General features: G+C 33.8%; 1 protein-coding gene across 6 annotated transcripts; it reads left to right on the forward strand.

The window, feature by feature from the left end:
* The first annotated feature begins 781 nt into the window (after nucleotides 1–781).
* LOC141640671 (uncharacterized) lies at nucleotides 782–13,918 on the forward strand. Of its 6 annotated transcripts, none has more exons than XR_012543110.1 (9): nucleotides 782–977; nucleotides 1,064–1,523; nucleotides 2,083–2,200; nucleotides 3,614–3,741; nucleotides 9,611–9,696; nucleotides 10,209–10,318; nucleotides 10,407–10,439; nucleotides 10,943–11,067; nucleotides 12,433–12,615. XR_012543110.1 is itself a non-coding variant. In XM_074449375.1 (9 exons), exons 1-8 carry the CDS (start codon nucleotides 881–883, stop codon nucleotides 12,481–12,483), a joined length of 1,083 nt encoding a protein of 360 aa, XP_074305476.1. In that variant the 5' UTR covers nucleotides 782–880; the 3' UTR covers nucleotides 12,484–12,520; nucleotides 13,641–13,918. The 6 variants fall into 6 exon arrangements, 5 of the variants coding, with proteins under 5 accessions (XP_074305476.1, XP_074305477.1, XP_074305478.1 ...); XM_074449375.1 differs by lacking the exon at nucleotides 10,943–11,067 and adding an exon at nucleotides 13,641–13,918 and having other exon boundaries at nucleotides 12,433–12,520; XM_074449376.1 differs by lacking the exon at nucleotides 10,943–11,067 and having other exon boundaries at nucleotides 12,433–12,520; nucleotides 12,615–12,799.
* Nucleotides 13,919–15,755: the final 1,837 nt, after the last annotated feature.

Genomic DNA, 15,755 nt, shown 5'->3' on the forward strand with positions numbered 1-15,755 from the left:
TTCTTTCGATTTGTTTTAATGCACATATGTAATATATTTATATAAATATATAATCCTCTTAAAATTGCATGCCTAAGTAGTAAAAGTAATTTCATCAGTAAGAAAAGAATTGTAGTAACATTGGATATAGTTATATGATAGTAATCACTCATTTGAATAGTAAAAGTAACAATATTACCGACGAGATTAGTGAGAGTGGTAAAAACAACAACGGGAGTAGTAAAATAATCAATATTAATGCGGCAATAGTGAAAGTAACAATAATTACGGCGGGAGTAGTGAAATTATCAATATTAATGCTGCAGTAGTGACAATAACAATAATTACGGCGGGAGAAGTAAAAAGTAACAATGATTACGGGCAAGTAGTGAAATGTTATTACTATTGTTTCATTAATAAGAGTAAAATATTAACAGCGGGAGTAGTGAATTAGTCTCAAAATTTCTTTCGTCATAATTTTAGGATATGTCATAGAAAAATATATTAATGATAAATTTATGGGTTATGCAACTTTAAGTAATTTTATTTAATGAAAAAAAAATTACTGGTAAGTAGAGGTAGCCCGGGCGAAGCCGAGCACCAATACTAGTATATATATATGATATGATATGATTAAGAGGAAGATGGAGGGTTGCACCTTAAAAGTAAAGTAAAACAGTTAAATGAGCCGTAAAGACTTCTTTGTTTTTCCTATAAAGCGCCTCATTAGAGGAGATACGGAGTACATGTAAATTGTTGCCACGTGTCCTTTGGTTACGTATTTATAGGATTTTTTAGATATAGATGAAACAAAACACACGGCAACCCCCGGGCCCTGACCGTGCCACAAAATTGTGGAATGAGCGAAAAAGCGGATTAAAAGGAGCATACCAATACCAAGATGTCTACATCTCCGGCGACATTTCTCTTTAAAAACGGTAATATTTTACCCGCCGCCGACACTCCTCCGATCTCGACTTTTCTCGCTACTCATCCAGGTTCATCTCATCTCTTCAATTTTACATTCCGATAATTTTTTCTCCTCAATAAACCCTAGAATTTGAATTCCTCGTTTTTTTGGCAGGTGCATATACCACGACAAGAACTCATGATAATGGAAGAATTCTCCTATTTTACGATCGACACCTTAAACGCCTCTCAAATTCCCTCCTAATTCTGCTTAATACCAACCCTAGCCTCATTTTTGGCCCTCAATTCTCGTCCAAGTTTTTCATGCCGCCGTCTTCGAACTGGGATTTCATTTTGCGCAATCGAGTTAGCGAGGAAATGCGTGTTTCGCTGCCGGTTGCCCTCAGTGAGAGGGGTTTCGGAAAAGAATTGGCGGTTTCAGCTTTGATTGGAGGGAATGTTGGGGAATTGAGGGGGAGAATTGATAGTGAAGTGATTGATAGGATTTTTGACGTGTATGTACATATAGGAATGTATGTTCCCCCTGTTTTTGGTGTTGCCGGAAATGGGGCTAGGTTGGCTGTGGTTGGGAATAGGAGGGATTTTGCCGAAGCTAAGTACTCTGATTGGGCTAGGTTTGCCTTTCTGATTTTCTTTATTCTTTTTTTGTCCCCTTGATCGAGTTCATTTAATTCTACTGTTTGCTTGTTATAATTCTACTGTTTGCTTGTTCCCCAGGACACAATGATATTTGCCTGAGATTGTCTTATATTGCACGAGATAATTTGTATTATTAACTCATTTTCACTAAAAATTCGGAAGTAATTACATTTAAAGGATGAATTGTTGATATGCCTATAAAATACCTACAGTTGGTAACTTGGTACTTATATGTTTTGTAATTAAATCGAGGGTACTTAGAAGATGTCTATTTAATGGATGTGTATATTACCTTTTCTATGACGCGTTTACCATTTAAATTGAGCAAGCTTGTCACTCAATTTAACTTGTGTTGGCAATGTGGAGACATTTGGAAAAAGCAACTTCAGATTCTTTAATTAGAATTTGGCTTAGGTTAGGGTTGATTCACGCCAAGTATGACGACATTATAGTTTGGTGGTACTTGAATGCTGAGTACTTCAAATTCTCAGGCCTTTCTGAGTTGTAATTTCTGGAACTTGAATTTCTAGGTAGGCTGAGGAAGCCACTGGAAAATTTGAGGCCTCCATCAGCTACTGAGCTCTTGTTGTCAGATGATGATGGCCGTATACTTGAAGGAACCATAACAAATTTCTTTGTTGTTTGTTCTAAGGTGAGGATCCATTCAAATATAAATGTATAGGCTTTGTCTTAATAAGGAGTACAATATTTCTGATTCCCCTGGTTCCTCTTTGAATGATTTAATTTCAGATTTATGACATCTTTAGTTAATAAACTAAACAAACTATACTACTCCCTCCCATTCCACTAGTTGCTTACATTTTTATAATATTTTATGAAACGTAAACAACTAGTTGAATGAGAGGGAGTATCATGTAAGTGTTCAGTCTCTGTAAAATTCACTAGTTGAACCACTATTTTGTTAAAATGTTGGCATCGAAGTTACCACAATAATGTGATTTTATTAATCATTGATCCCGGCTAAACTTTATAATCATCTAAGGATGTGCTGGAGGAGGTATATTAAGATTGTCTCTCGCCTGGTAAGTTAGTGCTGACATGATCGTAGAAACTAGTGATAAGGTTACTTTTAAATTTGTATAAATTTACTAGAAATTGATTCATATAAAGCATTGGAAAGAATGGGATTCGTCATTCTGCCACAGCAGTCACCACTCACCACTCACCAGTCACTGCGCTCATTATTTTGTATTTTTGTATGCCTTTGAAATTTGAACGACCATTTTTACTAAAGGGATATTCTACCTGGTACTCCTTTTCCACTAAAAAACTTTGAGGGTGTATAATTCATGGTCACGAGTTCGGAACACGACGTTTCTTCTTTTCAAATTGATCGTCTTCGCAAGATTTTCGATTTGAAAAAAAATATTGCTAATTTTTTAACTTGTTGCAAGCCATATTTTCGGTCAAACGTTTTTAACCAAATAAACTTTGACTACTATATTTCAGGGCTACGAGTTCCTAAAGTAACGATTTTTTGTTCCCAAATTGAGCATCTTTACGAGATCTTAGTTTGAAAAAAAAATGCCGTTTTCGGAGTTCGTGACCAAGAATTATAGACAAACATTTTTAGCTCAAAAAGAGGGGTACACTATAGAATATGCAAAAACATGAGGGTACCATGTAGAATCTCCCTTTAATAAATAATGTGCATGAGATTGTTCAAGACTTGGTTTTATATACAGTAAGGAGTTCTGACAAACTTCTGGCTTCTTCATCTTTAGCATTGTTTTTCAGCCGCCATAACTTTATCTATATTGTGGTCACAAACGCAGTGTTGTTGGAAAGTTTTAATACACGGATTTTTGGAGTATAGATGAGGTAATCGGGAATGTCTTCAAATGCACTTGCACTTGTGTATGTTAGGGTGTTTGCGTGAGAGGGAGTGACTGAAGAGTTGAATAAAATTCATTCTGCAAGTAATTTGCTATGCTTTTTGTTCCCCTCTTTATTGAATTTGTGAATCTCAGTGAAATGCATCCTCCTCCCCTCAAATGACTGAAGCTGGTATTCTTGTGTTGTGAAAGTATGCTTCTGACCTTAGCTGCAGGGAAACAGTGACATCAAGGAGGAAAAGTCACATGATGAAGATAGTTTGCACTCGTATGAATTACAAACAGCATCCGTAAATGCTGGTGTCCTGCCAGGAATCATCCGCCAGTTAGTACTGGAGTAAGTGGTTTTGCCTTATTCTTTGATAGTCATGTAATTAGTCCACAGTCCCACACCAAGTGTTTTAATTTGCTGCAGTCTGAGTCTTGACTTTTGAAGTTTTGATAACATATATTGTGAATTTTCTATAATTCGTCTCCAAATATTCCACGACATTTCTGTTTACTGCATTTTACCACTTCGCTTCTGAAATTCCATCATAGACAACCACCAATAGATACCCTTTGTGTCACTTCTCTACATGTTTGTGTTTGTGTCTTTCTAAATGTGGATGATCTGTTTAAGTATATTTTGGCATCTTATGGTCTTTGTTGCTTAGCTTCAAGTGGAGTGCGATACAGGTGTTGGCTAATGACCTGGAATTTAGCAAGTATCATATACATGTATGTGCTAGAAATTTATGATATTTGCTGTATGAGTAACTTAACGTCTACTTTTTGGAGGTCAACCTTAGAAAACTTTGACCATAAAAAGTATAAGACTTTGAATATCGAAACTAACATATTTAGGTTTGTTATGAAAAAGTCTTTCGTAAAATAAAACTTTTCGTCGAAAAAAATCGTGTTTAGATGAAGAAAAATCCGGTCAAAGTGCCGCCTCGAAGAACACCCAAAAATAGATGTTACATTTGGATTGGATTGGAGGGAGTACAAACAAGTTTATTATCTACCAAGCACTATATGAATTATCTATTGGATGAAACAAGATGTCTAAGAGAGGGGGGAAGTACTCTTTTTCAATCACTATGTAGATTGATGTTATTGACCCATTTGACATATTTTTCATTCTTGATACATGGAGTGCTTTATAGTTTAGTTGTTTCAATGTATACTTTTCTTTTTCTTGCAATATGCGTTATTCTGAAATCTGAACATTAAGCGTGAAGAAAAACTTATTGGATAAAGCACATGAAGTTATGAACACGTGAGGTCTCGTTATGGGTGAAGTTGGATCTTGGATGAGTTATGATCGTGACTTTCAACTGTTTATTTGACGCGAGATGTTGGTAGTAGAGTTTGGAAGGCTCATTCTTCGGCTGTTTACACTTGCAAATTTTGTATGACATCGCTCACATGATCATTTTCATCTGCTTTGAACTTAGTTATGAAGGAAATCTAAACTTTCATTGAAAATAAGAAACTTTTGTTGGATAAAGGTACTTGGAAGAATTAACACTGATAGCAATCTTCAGCGTGGTGGTACTGCTCTTAGTATAATGTGTGTGTGTTTATGTGCTGGAAATATTGTGAGATAGGGATACATCTATTCATTCATTCTCACATGGCTCGTTAGTTCTGGTTGAGGATGATTAATATTAGTGAACAGCGGTGGGTGGTTTGACGGTCAAATTTTTCACATTATATTTCAGGAGCTTGGTGTAGTATGGAGTAAAAAAGATGGGACGCTATTATGGACGTGTTGATTACTTCATTGTTTTTTGGTTATGTACTTACGTGGTTGGAGCTGAATTCTCCGAAGGAATATTTTTTGAATATATATGGGGATCCCAATTACATTTACACAATGCAAACGGGCATCTTTATATCTAATACTATATATAAATACATCTTTATATCTAATACTATATATATATACACCGGAAACCAGGGACTTCAATGAATGACATAAACATATAAAAATTCATAATACTATACAGTACTCCCTCCAATTCACCATTTTCTTCCCCTTTCCTTTTTGCATAAGAAATTGAATTTGGACCACACAAAACACACTACCTCACATGCTATTGAATGAATGAATGAATGAATATATCAATATCAATATATATAACTAAAAGAGGCTTTTTTTCGAGACACATTTTCCTATTAGAAATAGAAAATAATTAATTGTTTAAAATTTTCTATTAGAAATAGGAATACAAGTTTTCTATTAGACATGGGAAATAATTAATTATTTATAATTTTCCTATTAGAAATGGGAAATAATTTACAATTTATTAAAATTAGAAAAATATTCATTAATATTTTTACACTTACTATTAAATTAGAAAAAAAAACATTCGATATATTAGCAATATCCAATTTTCTGGAAATGTGTTAAATATGATAATTCACAACATAAAATGTTTGTAAGAGATTAACAACATAAAAATTAAAGAGTCAATATAAGCAACGATCAAATTTTTTTTAAAAAAAAAAGTCATGAAAACACATAAAAAAGTAGAGTAGTTTTTCCCTAACTTGGTGTAAGACCGTCTATCACAAGCTTTTGTTGTGACAAATTTACATGCATAAAAAAGGGTACTATTCAATTATATCGAGCAAACTAATTATTATTGATGCTCTATTTTTTTTTATTTTGTTTGTATAAATTGAGCACATCATCAATATATTTTAGGGAGATACGAATTGGGGAAAGGTTCCGATAATGAGTTAGATGGTTGTTTGAGGTATTAGGAATAGGGATGACTGCGTCAAATTTGGTGGTTAATTACTTACTTTTGATTCATAGCGTGAAAGGTTTAATGAATATCGTGCAATAATTTGTGATCTAGGGGCAATAAAAATGAGGCAATAATTATGAGATAAAATTTGAAGGAAAATGTACAATAAAAGTGGAATGGATGTGAAAAGAGGGAAGGGAAAATTAAATAAGTAGCAAAGTTCGTGTATATATATATATAATATTCAAACTTATTCAATCTAACAACATAGTGGTAGTGGATTGGAGGTTGTTTCAGTTCTAGTTCTAACTCTACTTATCAGAGTGGCTTGCAATGTTTTATTTTGTGGGTAAATATAGTCAGGTGGGAGGAGGGTGTATTTGTGGAAGGTGATCAGAAATACGGTTGTTTTATCAATAAAATATTACTTGCAGAAAAACAAATAGGTACCTTGAACAATAACAAGAAACCTCTAAAGATCATGTGGATAAACATAATTTTGACTTCATCGATCCAAAGTAAAATCTTAATCCTACCAACATACGAGGGTAAGGGTTAGTTTCCATTGGGTGGTGGATTTTTCTAGAGGCAGGTGTTTAGTTTTTCACTTGATTGATTAAATTTGATATGAGTTTTGGAGACAAGGATGAATCTTGCAAGGGATGAGGTTGTTTTAGATCATTTGTGCGAATAGGGAAGAAAAATAGGGGGTATGCGAGCAAGATTTTGTTTCAAATAAGGAGATGGGGGCAAGATTGCGGTGGGTTGAGTTGATATAGTATGCGAAAGTTGAGTGGGGATGAAACTATGGTGAATTTGTAGAAGGTAAATCTCACTACATACTGCAACGACATCATTAAACAAGGGTAGAATAGACAATTTTATCGAATGATTTCCATTATAATGAATGATTCTGGTGGTGGTATCAAATGATTGTTTGGAGACGGGGTGTATGTTCATAAGGAGCCGCAGCCATGTAGACATGGCTTGCATTGGAGCTTGATTCACATTCAAAAGTACGTCTATAGTTTGACCGGGAGATATAACTACGTCACTACTTGTGAATATTTTTGCGTAATTACCTTTGATCCAACAATGATTAAATTATAGTTTGGTATTCCAAATAAGGGGATTTGTTGCATTATTGAGTTGATTATGCGTAGTAGATTGTTTCCTTGACCAGTTGAAAAACAAACAAACATGTATCATCAACAAAATCTAAAAACTCTGGAATTTGGAGTATCATATGTATAAACTTCATCTTGGTTTTATTTTTGTAACAAAAAATATTTATTAATCAAACACTCATTTATTCTCATTTCAATATTCAATATTATGTTAACGAGAATTATTTGTTGGTCATGCGGCGTACATAATTGCTTAAACATGAATTATGTACCATATTCCATTATATTGTGAAATTTATCACACATTATTTTAATATCCGTGCAGCGCATTGGCATTAAAAAACTAGTTTGGACTACACAAAGCAACCCAAAAAAAAGGAAATAGGGAAGAAAACCCGAATAATCCGTTTAAGGAAATATGGAAGAAAATGGTGAATTGGAGGGAGTATAAGATAAACATATAAAAATACTAGCTTACATTATTTTTTTTTGTTTTAAACTACCTTTGTTTTCTTTATTTTTAGTCATTAACTAGCCACTCTAAGAGTCTAAGAGTTTAGACAAACTTGGTCAGTTTTCCGGCTTTAAAGTTTAACCTATGTCACGTGACTTTTCTGTTTTAATCTTGCTTATGCCCGGTTTTGGGAAGTCATGTTGTACTTACGCTTAAGTTTAGTAGATGTTCGTAGTTATTATTGAAATGTGAAAACATAAAATTTGCTTATTTAAAGTTAAATTGTGGTTTAGACGCACTTCATCATTGTTGTTAACATGTTTGATGTTAACTGAGTCATGTCACATGTGAGATAGGTTAATGTCGCTAAATCGACAAAATCTCGCCATATTTTCATGTAGTTTTTGACCCCAAAAAAGGAGAAAACAAAGGTAGTCTTTTACAAATACCCCTAAATATAAGATAGTTTTTGTCAAAGAATTAGTAAAGTTATTAATTTAGAAAAGATTATTACAATCTTATATAGTGAAGTTATAATTTGGAAAGTTAGAATGAGATGAAGAATTAATAATACTTTCATTACTTTTGTCACTTTTATTACGCCCGACTGCTACTATTGTTACTTTTACTACTATTAAAAAAACATATTGGCATCACAATGATATCATCATTTTTAAAAAATAAACTAGTTTAGACTTTAGACCCCGAGCAATAAATGCACGGTATATAGAGGTTTTATTTAATAAATTACTTATATAATATTGGTATCTCATTAATTGTTCATATTTCTCATCATTGTATTTCACTTTGAGAAAAAAGTTTGGAAGTAAAAAGTATTCAAGAGAATTGAGTAATGTGCTAGATTGTATTTCACAGAAAATATTTTTATACCGCAAAGCTAATGATTTCCATTTATAATTTTTTTTTGCACAAAATTAATAATAACGATTGACAATTTTGTTTTATACATATTATAGATGGTTCAAGTCATTCTCAAATAATAACATCAATAAAAGATCTAACAATTTATAGTTTTATATAAATTTTATTTATATTTTAGTTAAAATATTATAGTTTTAAGTTTAATTAAAATAATATAGTTTGATGAAGAATTTAATTTTAATGAAAAGATAATAATTTAATGAAATAAGTTATAATTATTGGTTTCCTTATTTGGTGAATGCACTTAATTGTAATTAGCTTCCGTATTTAAAAAGATGCTTTTTGAAGGGAAAAGTTGTGAAAACACCTATTCTTTTAGTAGATAGGGGATTAGTGTCACAAACTCACAATCATAGTAGTGAAAATAACAATAATGACAGAAAAATTAGTGAAAGTAACTAATAACATCAATAGTAGTGAAAGTAAAAGTAGTAGCTGCGGAGTGTACTTGATGTATCTCATAATGTTGTTGATAAATTTTATATTAATCATAATTTTAAGAATTGTCATACAAAAATATATTAATGTTTGCATATGAGGACCCTTTGCCCTCTTTTGCTATATTGATAATATAGTAATATCCTATTTTTTCTCTATGGTTATATAGATGAATGGGTGGAAATTGATTTAACCTTGGTGACACCAGTCCATCTGACTTTTCCAGTCTTTTTTTATTGCAAATTTATCATACAATAAAACTTGTCTTCCTATATATTTTTGTTATTCATTTTCTTTGACGAATCAGAATAATGTCATTGCCTTTTGAGTTTTTGGCCTTTTTGTGGGATGAGATTTGCAAATGCAAAATCATCTCTGGGTGCCTCACTCCTTACTAGGATGCTGGGAGTGGATGGGGTTACTTCTAACTTCTACGCAGTGGAATTGCTCAAATACAGTGTGTATCTGACTACTTCTCATTTGAATCTTATTTTTTTGAAACAGGATATGTTTGAGCAATGGAATTACAGTTCGGGAGGTGTCACCATCTTGGTTGGAACGTGGAAATTGGGAAGAGGCATTCATTACAAGTAAATATTAATCACTGTTGTTGACTTGGTAATGAGTTTTTTGTCTGAGAGGGATGCGAAAGGCATTGTAGTGGATCGATTGGCTAATTACCCTAGTATGGTCCAGATTTTCTTTTTGGTTCGATCTTTGTAGTCTATGGAGATTAGTCAATCCATTCAAGCCTAGTGGTTTAAATTTCTGCAGTGGGCGGAACTTTAAGGCAGGTAGTTCTTTGTTGACCAAAATGGGCATATATTGTACTCCGTATAATGTTATTTCATTTGGTGCGTAATTAGTTGATGACATGCTGGAGGTGTGTGGAATGTTATTTTCATCTGGTTCATAATTAGTTGCTGACATGTCGGAGCTGTATGGCATAACAGAGAATGCCCATGATTGTACTCAAATACGAACAAACACGTAGCAATTTATTTTATTTCTGTTTTAAAACAGAAGATTTTTTTTTGTTGCTTCGTCTAGGAAGGAGCATTTTTCCATTTTCTAATGTGTCTTCCATCTAATTTATATGTAGATAGCCTGAGACTTGTGCAACATGTAGAATCAATTCAGGCTCCCACTTCACTGGCATCAATGGAGTCAAAATCATGGGAAGATGTATCATGGTCGGAGAAACAGTTTAAGGCATGTATTTACTGTTTACTATGGTAGATTTGTCATTTCAGTGTACATGTTCTCATATGCCTTTTTCTTGATTATCAAACAAAAACAGGCACGTCCAGGGGTTGTTACATCACTAATCCAGGTACTTTACTCAATCATACTTTTGCTGTAATGACTTTGATATACTGAATGCCCCCTCTAGATTTGTAAAATTGTTGTTATGTAGAGAACTTTTTTTGGTCGCCTTCCTTACTGAAAATCTAACATCTAACATGGAGAATTTCACTTTCAGTACGAGGGTACATGACGCCACAGTGAGCTTACTTCTATCCCCCTTAAGTTGTCCCCTTTTAACTTTGATGGTCAGTATTGATAATTAATAAATATTTCTAATATGGAGTATTTGAAGGTAAAATGTCAAATTTGTCATATTTGATTTATCAAAAAAGGTTGATATCATACGGAATATTATCGTTTCAAAAAACGTTTTGACCACTGTTTTCTGTACCAAAATAGCAGTAGTCAAAGTGGACTTCAAAGTCAAATGGAGGGCATTGTGAATTTGAATGAAAGGAGTTTTTTTTCTTTGGTGTACACTGAGTTTGAGGACAGTATTTTGTGCTTACGCCTTACGGTTTTTGCCAGATCAGATCATGAATGCCACCACCACCACCACCACGACAGCCACAAAGCCCTAGTTTGTTGTCAACATTGTGCTACTCTCTTTGTGGTTGTCAATTTTTTAATTTTGCTTTTGGTACAAAGCCAAGGTAAGAATGTATGCAAAATACTCATCTACCATGTGTATCTTCCCTCTCCTCTCACCTACGCTTGTGCTCACTCTCCTTAGTCCTTAGTGCTTAGCTGCTCATCTGTTCCCTGTCGCACATCTCCCATACTTCCATCTTTTTTGGTCGACCCTCACCGATTTAGCTAAAAAGCAGACCCCCCCCCCCCTTCCCCTGTTCTTAATTTTAAAAGTTAACCCCATACGTTCTCCTTCTTCAATCAATCTGTTCCTCTCCCCACCACCACCACCTAAGTGCCAACCATTTTATGTACATTATGTGAGTGCAAGAAAAGAAAAACAAAGCAATTGTAAAAAGAGAGAAGGTTTCCAGTCTAGAATGTCGTCATTTTTCTGTTACACTTTCCACATGTGATCTGAAATTTTTCGTTTAACTCGGACTTTGGAATCCCTTAATTAACCGTGATTACCATCACATAATCGTTTGCTTAGAATCATCATCATCATGCCAATCGAGATGTCAGAATTTCAAACTCTGCAAGAAATCATGAACCGTCAGTACTTGAAAGTTTTCTAATCTGGTTGGAGTTGTGATTGAGTTGGTGATGTGATTCACGAGTGTTTCTGGGTTGTGTGATTATACTGGCTAATGTCATTGTGGCTGCAAGTGGTAGTTGAGGTGGCTGGGGTGGAGCTGGGGAGGGGATGTTGAGACATGATTCATGAGTTACGTGGCTTGTTCGGGATGAATTGTGTGGTCGGGATGGGTGCTGTGTGTCCCTGGCCGACTTCTCTTGGCACCCGCAAGCTAGTTGCAGCCCATGCGCCACCCGTCAATAATCCGTCATTAACAAGTCGGGCTTCCCGAAATGGCCCAAAATTGAGCCCCTCATTCCTACGCACCCACGAGCCAAGAATCGATGCTCGTTATGCATCCCATTTGGTTATCCTTCGCGCTCACTTTGATGTCTTGGTGTTTTGGGATAAAAGAACACTCAAGACATGAACATTCTAGTGCATACAAGAAATGGTCTAAAACCACCTAGACACTTTCACACTATTCTAGAATAATCTACGCAATTCTAGAGTACACTAGGTTCTTCTAGAATACTATAGGCAATTGGAAAGCTTGAGAAGGTTCCTGAATCTCCTAGAACATTCCACCAAATTTAGCCCATCGAATGATCTAACTCGAACGGAACAACGTTTTTTGGATCAGTGAGTTGCCTTCCGTGACAGTGTGTTTAGTATTACGAAGCTGCCTTTTCTTCTACCTTGTAACCTAGCATTTTCTATTAGGTTAATGTACAAACCTTTTCTTGTCACGTCATGGACTGGCATAAATTCCTACTTCTGCTTCTCATGTCTTTCTGAAATGCTTCTGTAGAGAGAAATAATGAAGAAAGCTGATGTAGAAGGGCATTCCCTTGCCGTATGAAATTCGCCAGGGCTCGTCAAGATACTTGATAGTGCAGGTAATAACCTGGATTAAATGGCGTCATGGCGCACGAAATCAGTAAAAATACATGGTTTTTTTTCTTGTGCTATAATATGGTGTCCACTTGGCAGAGGTGATGTGTTAATTCATACTTTCGAGATGTGAACTTTGAGCTGCTCCGCCTGATTCTCATTTTTTTTCTAGCCTTGATTTTTTTTTTGAACTTTTGAAAACAAACTTTTCTATTCAGTAGGACGAAGGTAAGCAGAACCATTTGTTCGAAAGAAGAAAAGGGTAACCATTACCATATACTTAATTTGAGTTTTTATCATGCTTCAACTTCGAAAAATCAAGATGATTAAATCCCCTCTCATCACCCTTCTCGATGGCATAGTAAAAATCAAGATTGAAATGTTTCAACTTCTTCCAATGCCACAGCATCACACTCAATGTGATCCCGCCTATTGATTGATAAATTTTTACGACCTCTACACTCTAACTAAAGTGTTAAAAGTTCTTCCAATGCCACAACATCACACTCAATGTAAGGACTATTCGATGGATTGACATATGATTGTGTTTTAACTTGCACCGAGTGATAACTATGAAATCGTCCCTCACACAAGTCATTGTTTCATCATGGAAATAAAAAACAATGATCCTTGTCACCGGTACGATTTGGCACCTTTGTCCTTATTTTTGAAATAATTCGTCCATCCTAATAAATAGTTAAAAACCAACCCTATACGCAAACATGAAGCAAATGCAGTGCACAAATCCTCGTTTGCAAATGTCATTTTCACGACTAATCTATATCTATCTATCAAGTTTTTTTTTGAGTGATTACAGAATCTCCACCTTTTGCGAAATACTTAAAATCTATAGTAATATAATACACACATGAATTTAGCTAAAGATCTATTTTTTCCACGTAATTAGGAAGATTTAGCTAAAGATTTAAGGGAGTGTATTTGATTAGCAGTAGGAACGGACTTAAAATATCTCTAAGCCTATAAAAATCGATAATTCAGATATTTACACCAAATTTGAGAATTACTTTTTGTTAAGCTTTCTGTATACTTTTTACTATTTGTATATCGTTCATCCATGAACATGATTTATGAGTTTTTCTAATTATATTTGCATTGTTTTTACAGGAAGCCAACAACAAATATTGCATGCATGGCTCGGAATCAAACACTTGATGCATTGGAGTACAACACGTAATGGAGATAGATAAACACACATGAAACTAATTTAAAGGTTTGTTTTGTTTATTTTACTTTTAAATAATTCTGCAATTGTTATGAAATATTATTATATGGATGTTCATATCTTAGAATACTCTAGAATATATTGTCTTATAGAAACCTTCTCCCATTGTATTGTATATATATACCCTTCGTAATGAAATAAGAATACAGTTCTGCCTCCCTTACTTTCTCTTGAGTTGTTTCTCTCTCTAATTCTCATACTCTATATTTCACAACACGTTATCAGCACGAACCCTAACCGCTGGGCAAATAAAATTAACGACTATTACTTATTATTCAGATCTGATAATATGGAGAGTCATATCAGATCTTATTATATTATTTTGCTAATTCAGATTTGATAAGGAGGAGGTTTATATCAAATCTTATTCTATTATCTATCTAATTAAGGTACGTTTTGTCATAATTTTTTTACCGTAAGAAAAAGGTATGTTTTTCCATTTACTAATGATCTGAGTAATTTAACGTGAAATTTGAACATACCCTTAGATTAAAGCTCCAACGAGAAAGGCTACGTTTTTTCAATTAGACAAACTTAGTAGTCAATTACAATTATGCTTGTGTTAAATTTTCAGCAATATGCATCTGTCTTAGCCGCATAATGTAAACATGTCTGACTCGTTATCCAATTTTCAGCAAAATCCGTATAATCATAATAATACTTAGCATAATATGCCACTGTATAGCTAATTAATAAACCACCACCTAAGGTGTACACGACATTACATAAATCAGCAGATGTATTCATTCATACATGATACATACCAAATTTCACCTTTTAACAGTAGCACAAGTTTTTAGACAGATATTTAATGGCCACTCATCAATGTATCCCATAATTTCTTCATGCAATTATAACAAATACCCAGTGAAGGCATACAGATTTATACTTAATTCATGATAATTGCATATTTGCTTATAAGATGTTACTTGCGTTATTGCCGCATATACAAATGGATTATGATAATTTATTATATGAATTGCATCAGTGGTTTCGTTTGCATAAAATTTTTAATTAGCTATTGTTAATACTTAATACTATAGTATCAACATTGTTTTATATAATTAATTAGGTCGTATTTTACGAACTTGAATTTGTGGTCAACAAATTTTGGAAAGGGACATATAATATAATTTTGGGCCTGAAGCTCCAAAATATTTATTTTATAAAGATGAGCAGATATGTTTATATTATAACTTTGACCTGAAGTTTAAAGTTTTAAAGGTGTGTACTAATTTCACACCGTCTCATCAGTACAATATATTTATATTGTATAATTATAAGTGGCCAAAAGTCCACGTATAAATGCTAGTGGCCATAAGTCCACGTCTATGACTATATGAACAGTTGTTCAATTTAAAGCGGTCTTTATGAAAGGCAAATTTATTTGCGAATTCATTTTTTTTTGAGGGAATTTGCGAATTGATTTTTGTTCACCTGAAGTTGAACAGTATAATGAGATATGAAATTTGATCCATTCCTAGAAGTGAATGTGACCTCTCATAAAAACTCTGTCATCATGCCGATGACAGAGATCGAGAACATGACATTATGATAAGCCTAATGTTGCGGCCTAAATTGAGCCTAACAATATGGCATTTGATGAGCGGGGTAAAGAAGCCTTAATTGAGCTTAATGATGTGGCCTTATTGAGGCCAAAATTTGTTCATTGAAAGAAATGACAATATCTCCTAAGAGAAAATATTTCATGAAAAGTATTATAAAACTCATATATGCTAAAAGTTCTATATAAGTAAAAAGAAAAAAATATGATAAACAAATTCTTTTCATTCTACCATAAACATGTCACGTATGTTAGGTAATTTTGTATTTTGTTAGTGGAACCCAATTGCTCGTAAAGGTAAATCAGGTATTTTATTACTAGGCTTCCTAATATGCTTATGATAGTTATATTATTAAGATGGTATTACATCCTTCGTTAACGAAAAGAATGCAGGGTAAGAATATTTGTTTCTTAATATTTTGGTCCTCATAAA

This window comes from Silene latifolia, unplaced genomic scaffold, assembly GCF_048544455.1.
Source record: "Silene latifolia isolate original U9 population unplaced genomic scaffold, ASM4854445v1 scaffold_96, whole genome shotgun sequence".
In the NCBI taxonomy this organism is placed as follows: domain Eukaryota; kingdom Viridiplantae; phylum Streptophyta; class Magnoliopsida; order Caryophyllales; family Caryophyllaceae; genus Silene; species Silene latifolia.

Bases quoted from the DNA above. Each gene is read 5' to 3' on its own strand.
- LOC141640671 (XM_074449375.1), top strand. From the start codon at position 881: ATGTCTACATCTCCGGCGACATTTCTCTTTAAAAACGGTAATATTTTA. The intron at 3,742-9,610 runs GTAAGTGGTTTT...TTTTTGAAACAG, and splicing joins ATCCGCCAGTTAGTACTGGA to GATATGTTTGAGCAATGGAA. The intron at 10,440-12,432 runs GTACTTTACTCA...ATGCTTCTGTAG, and splicing joins TTGTTACATCACTAATCCAG to AGAGAAATAATGAAGAAAGC.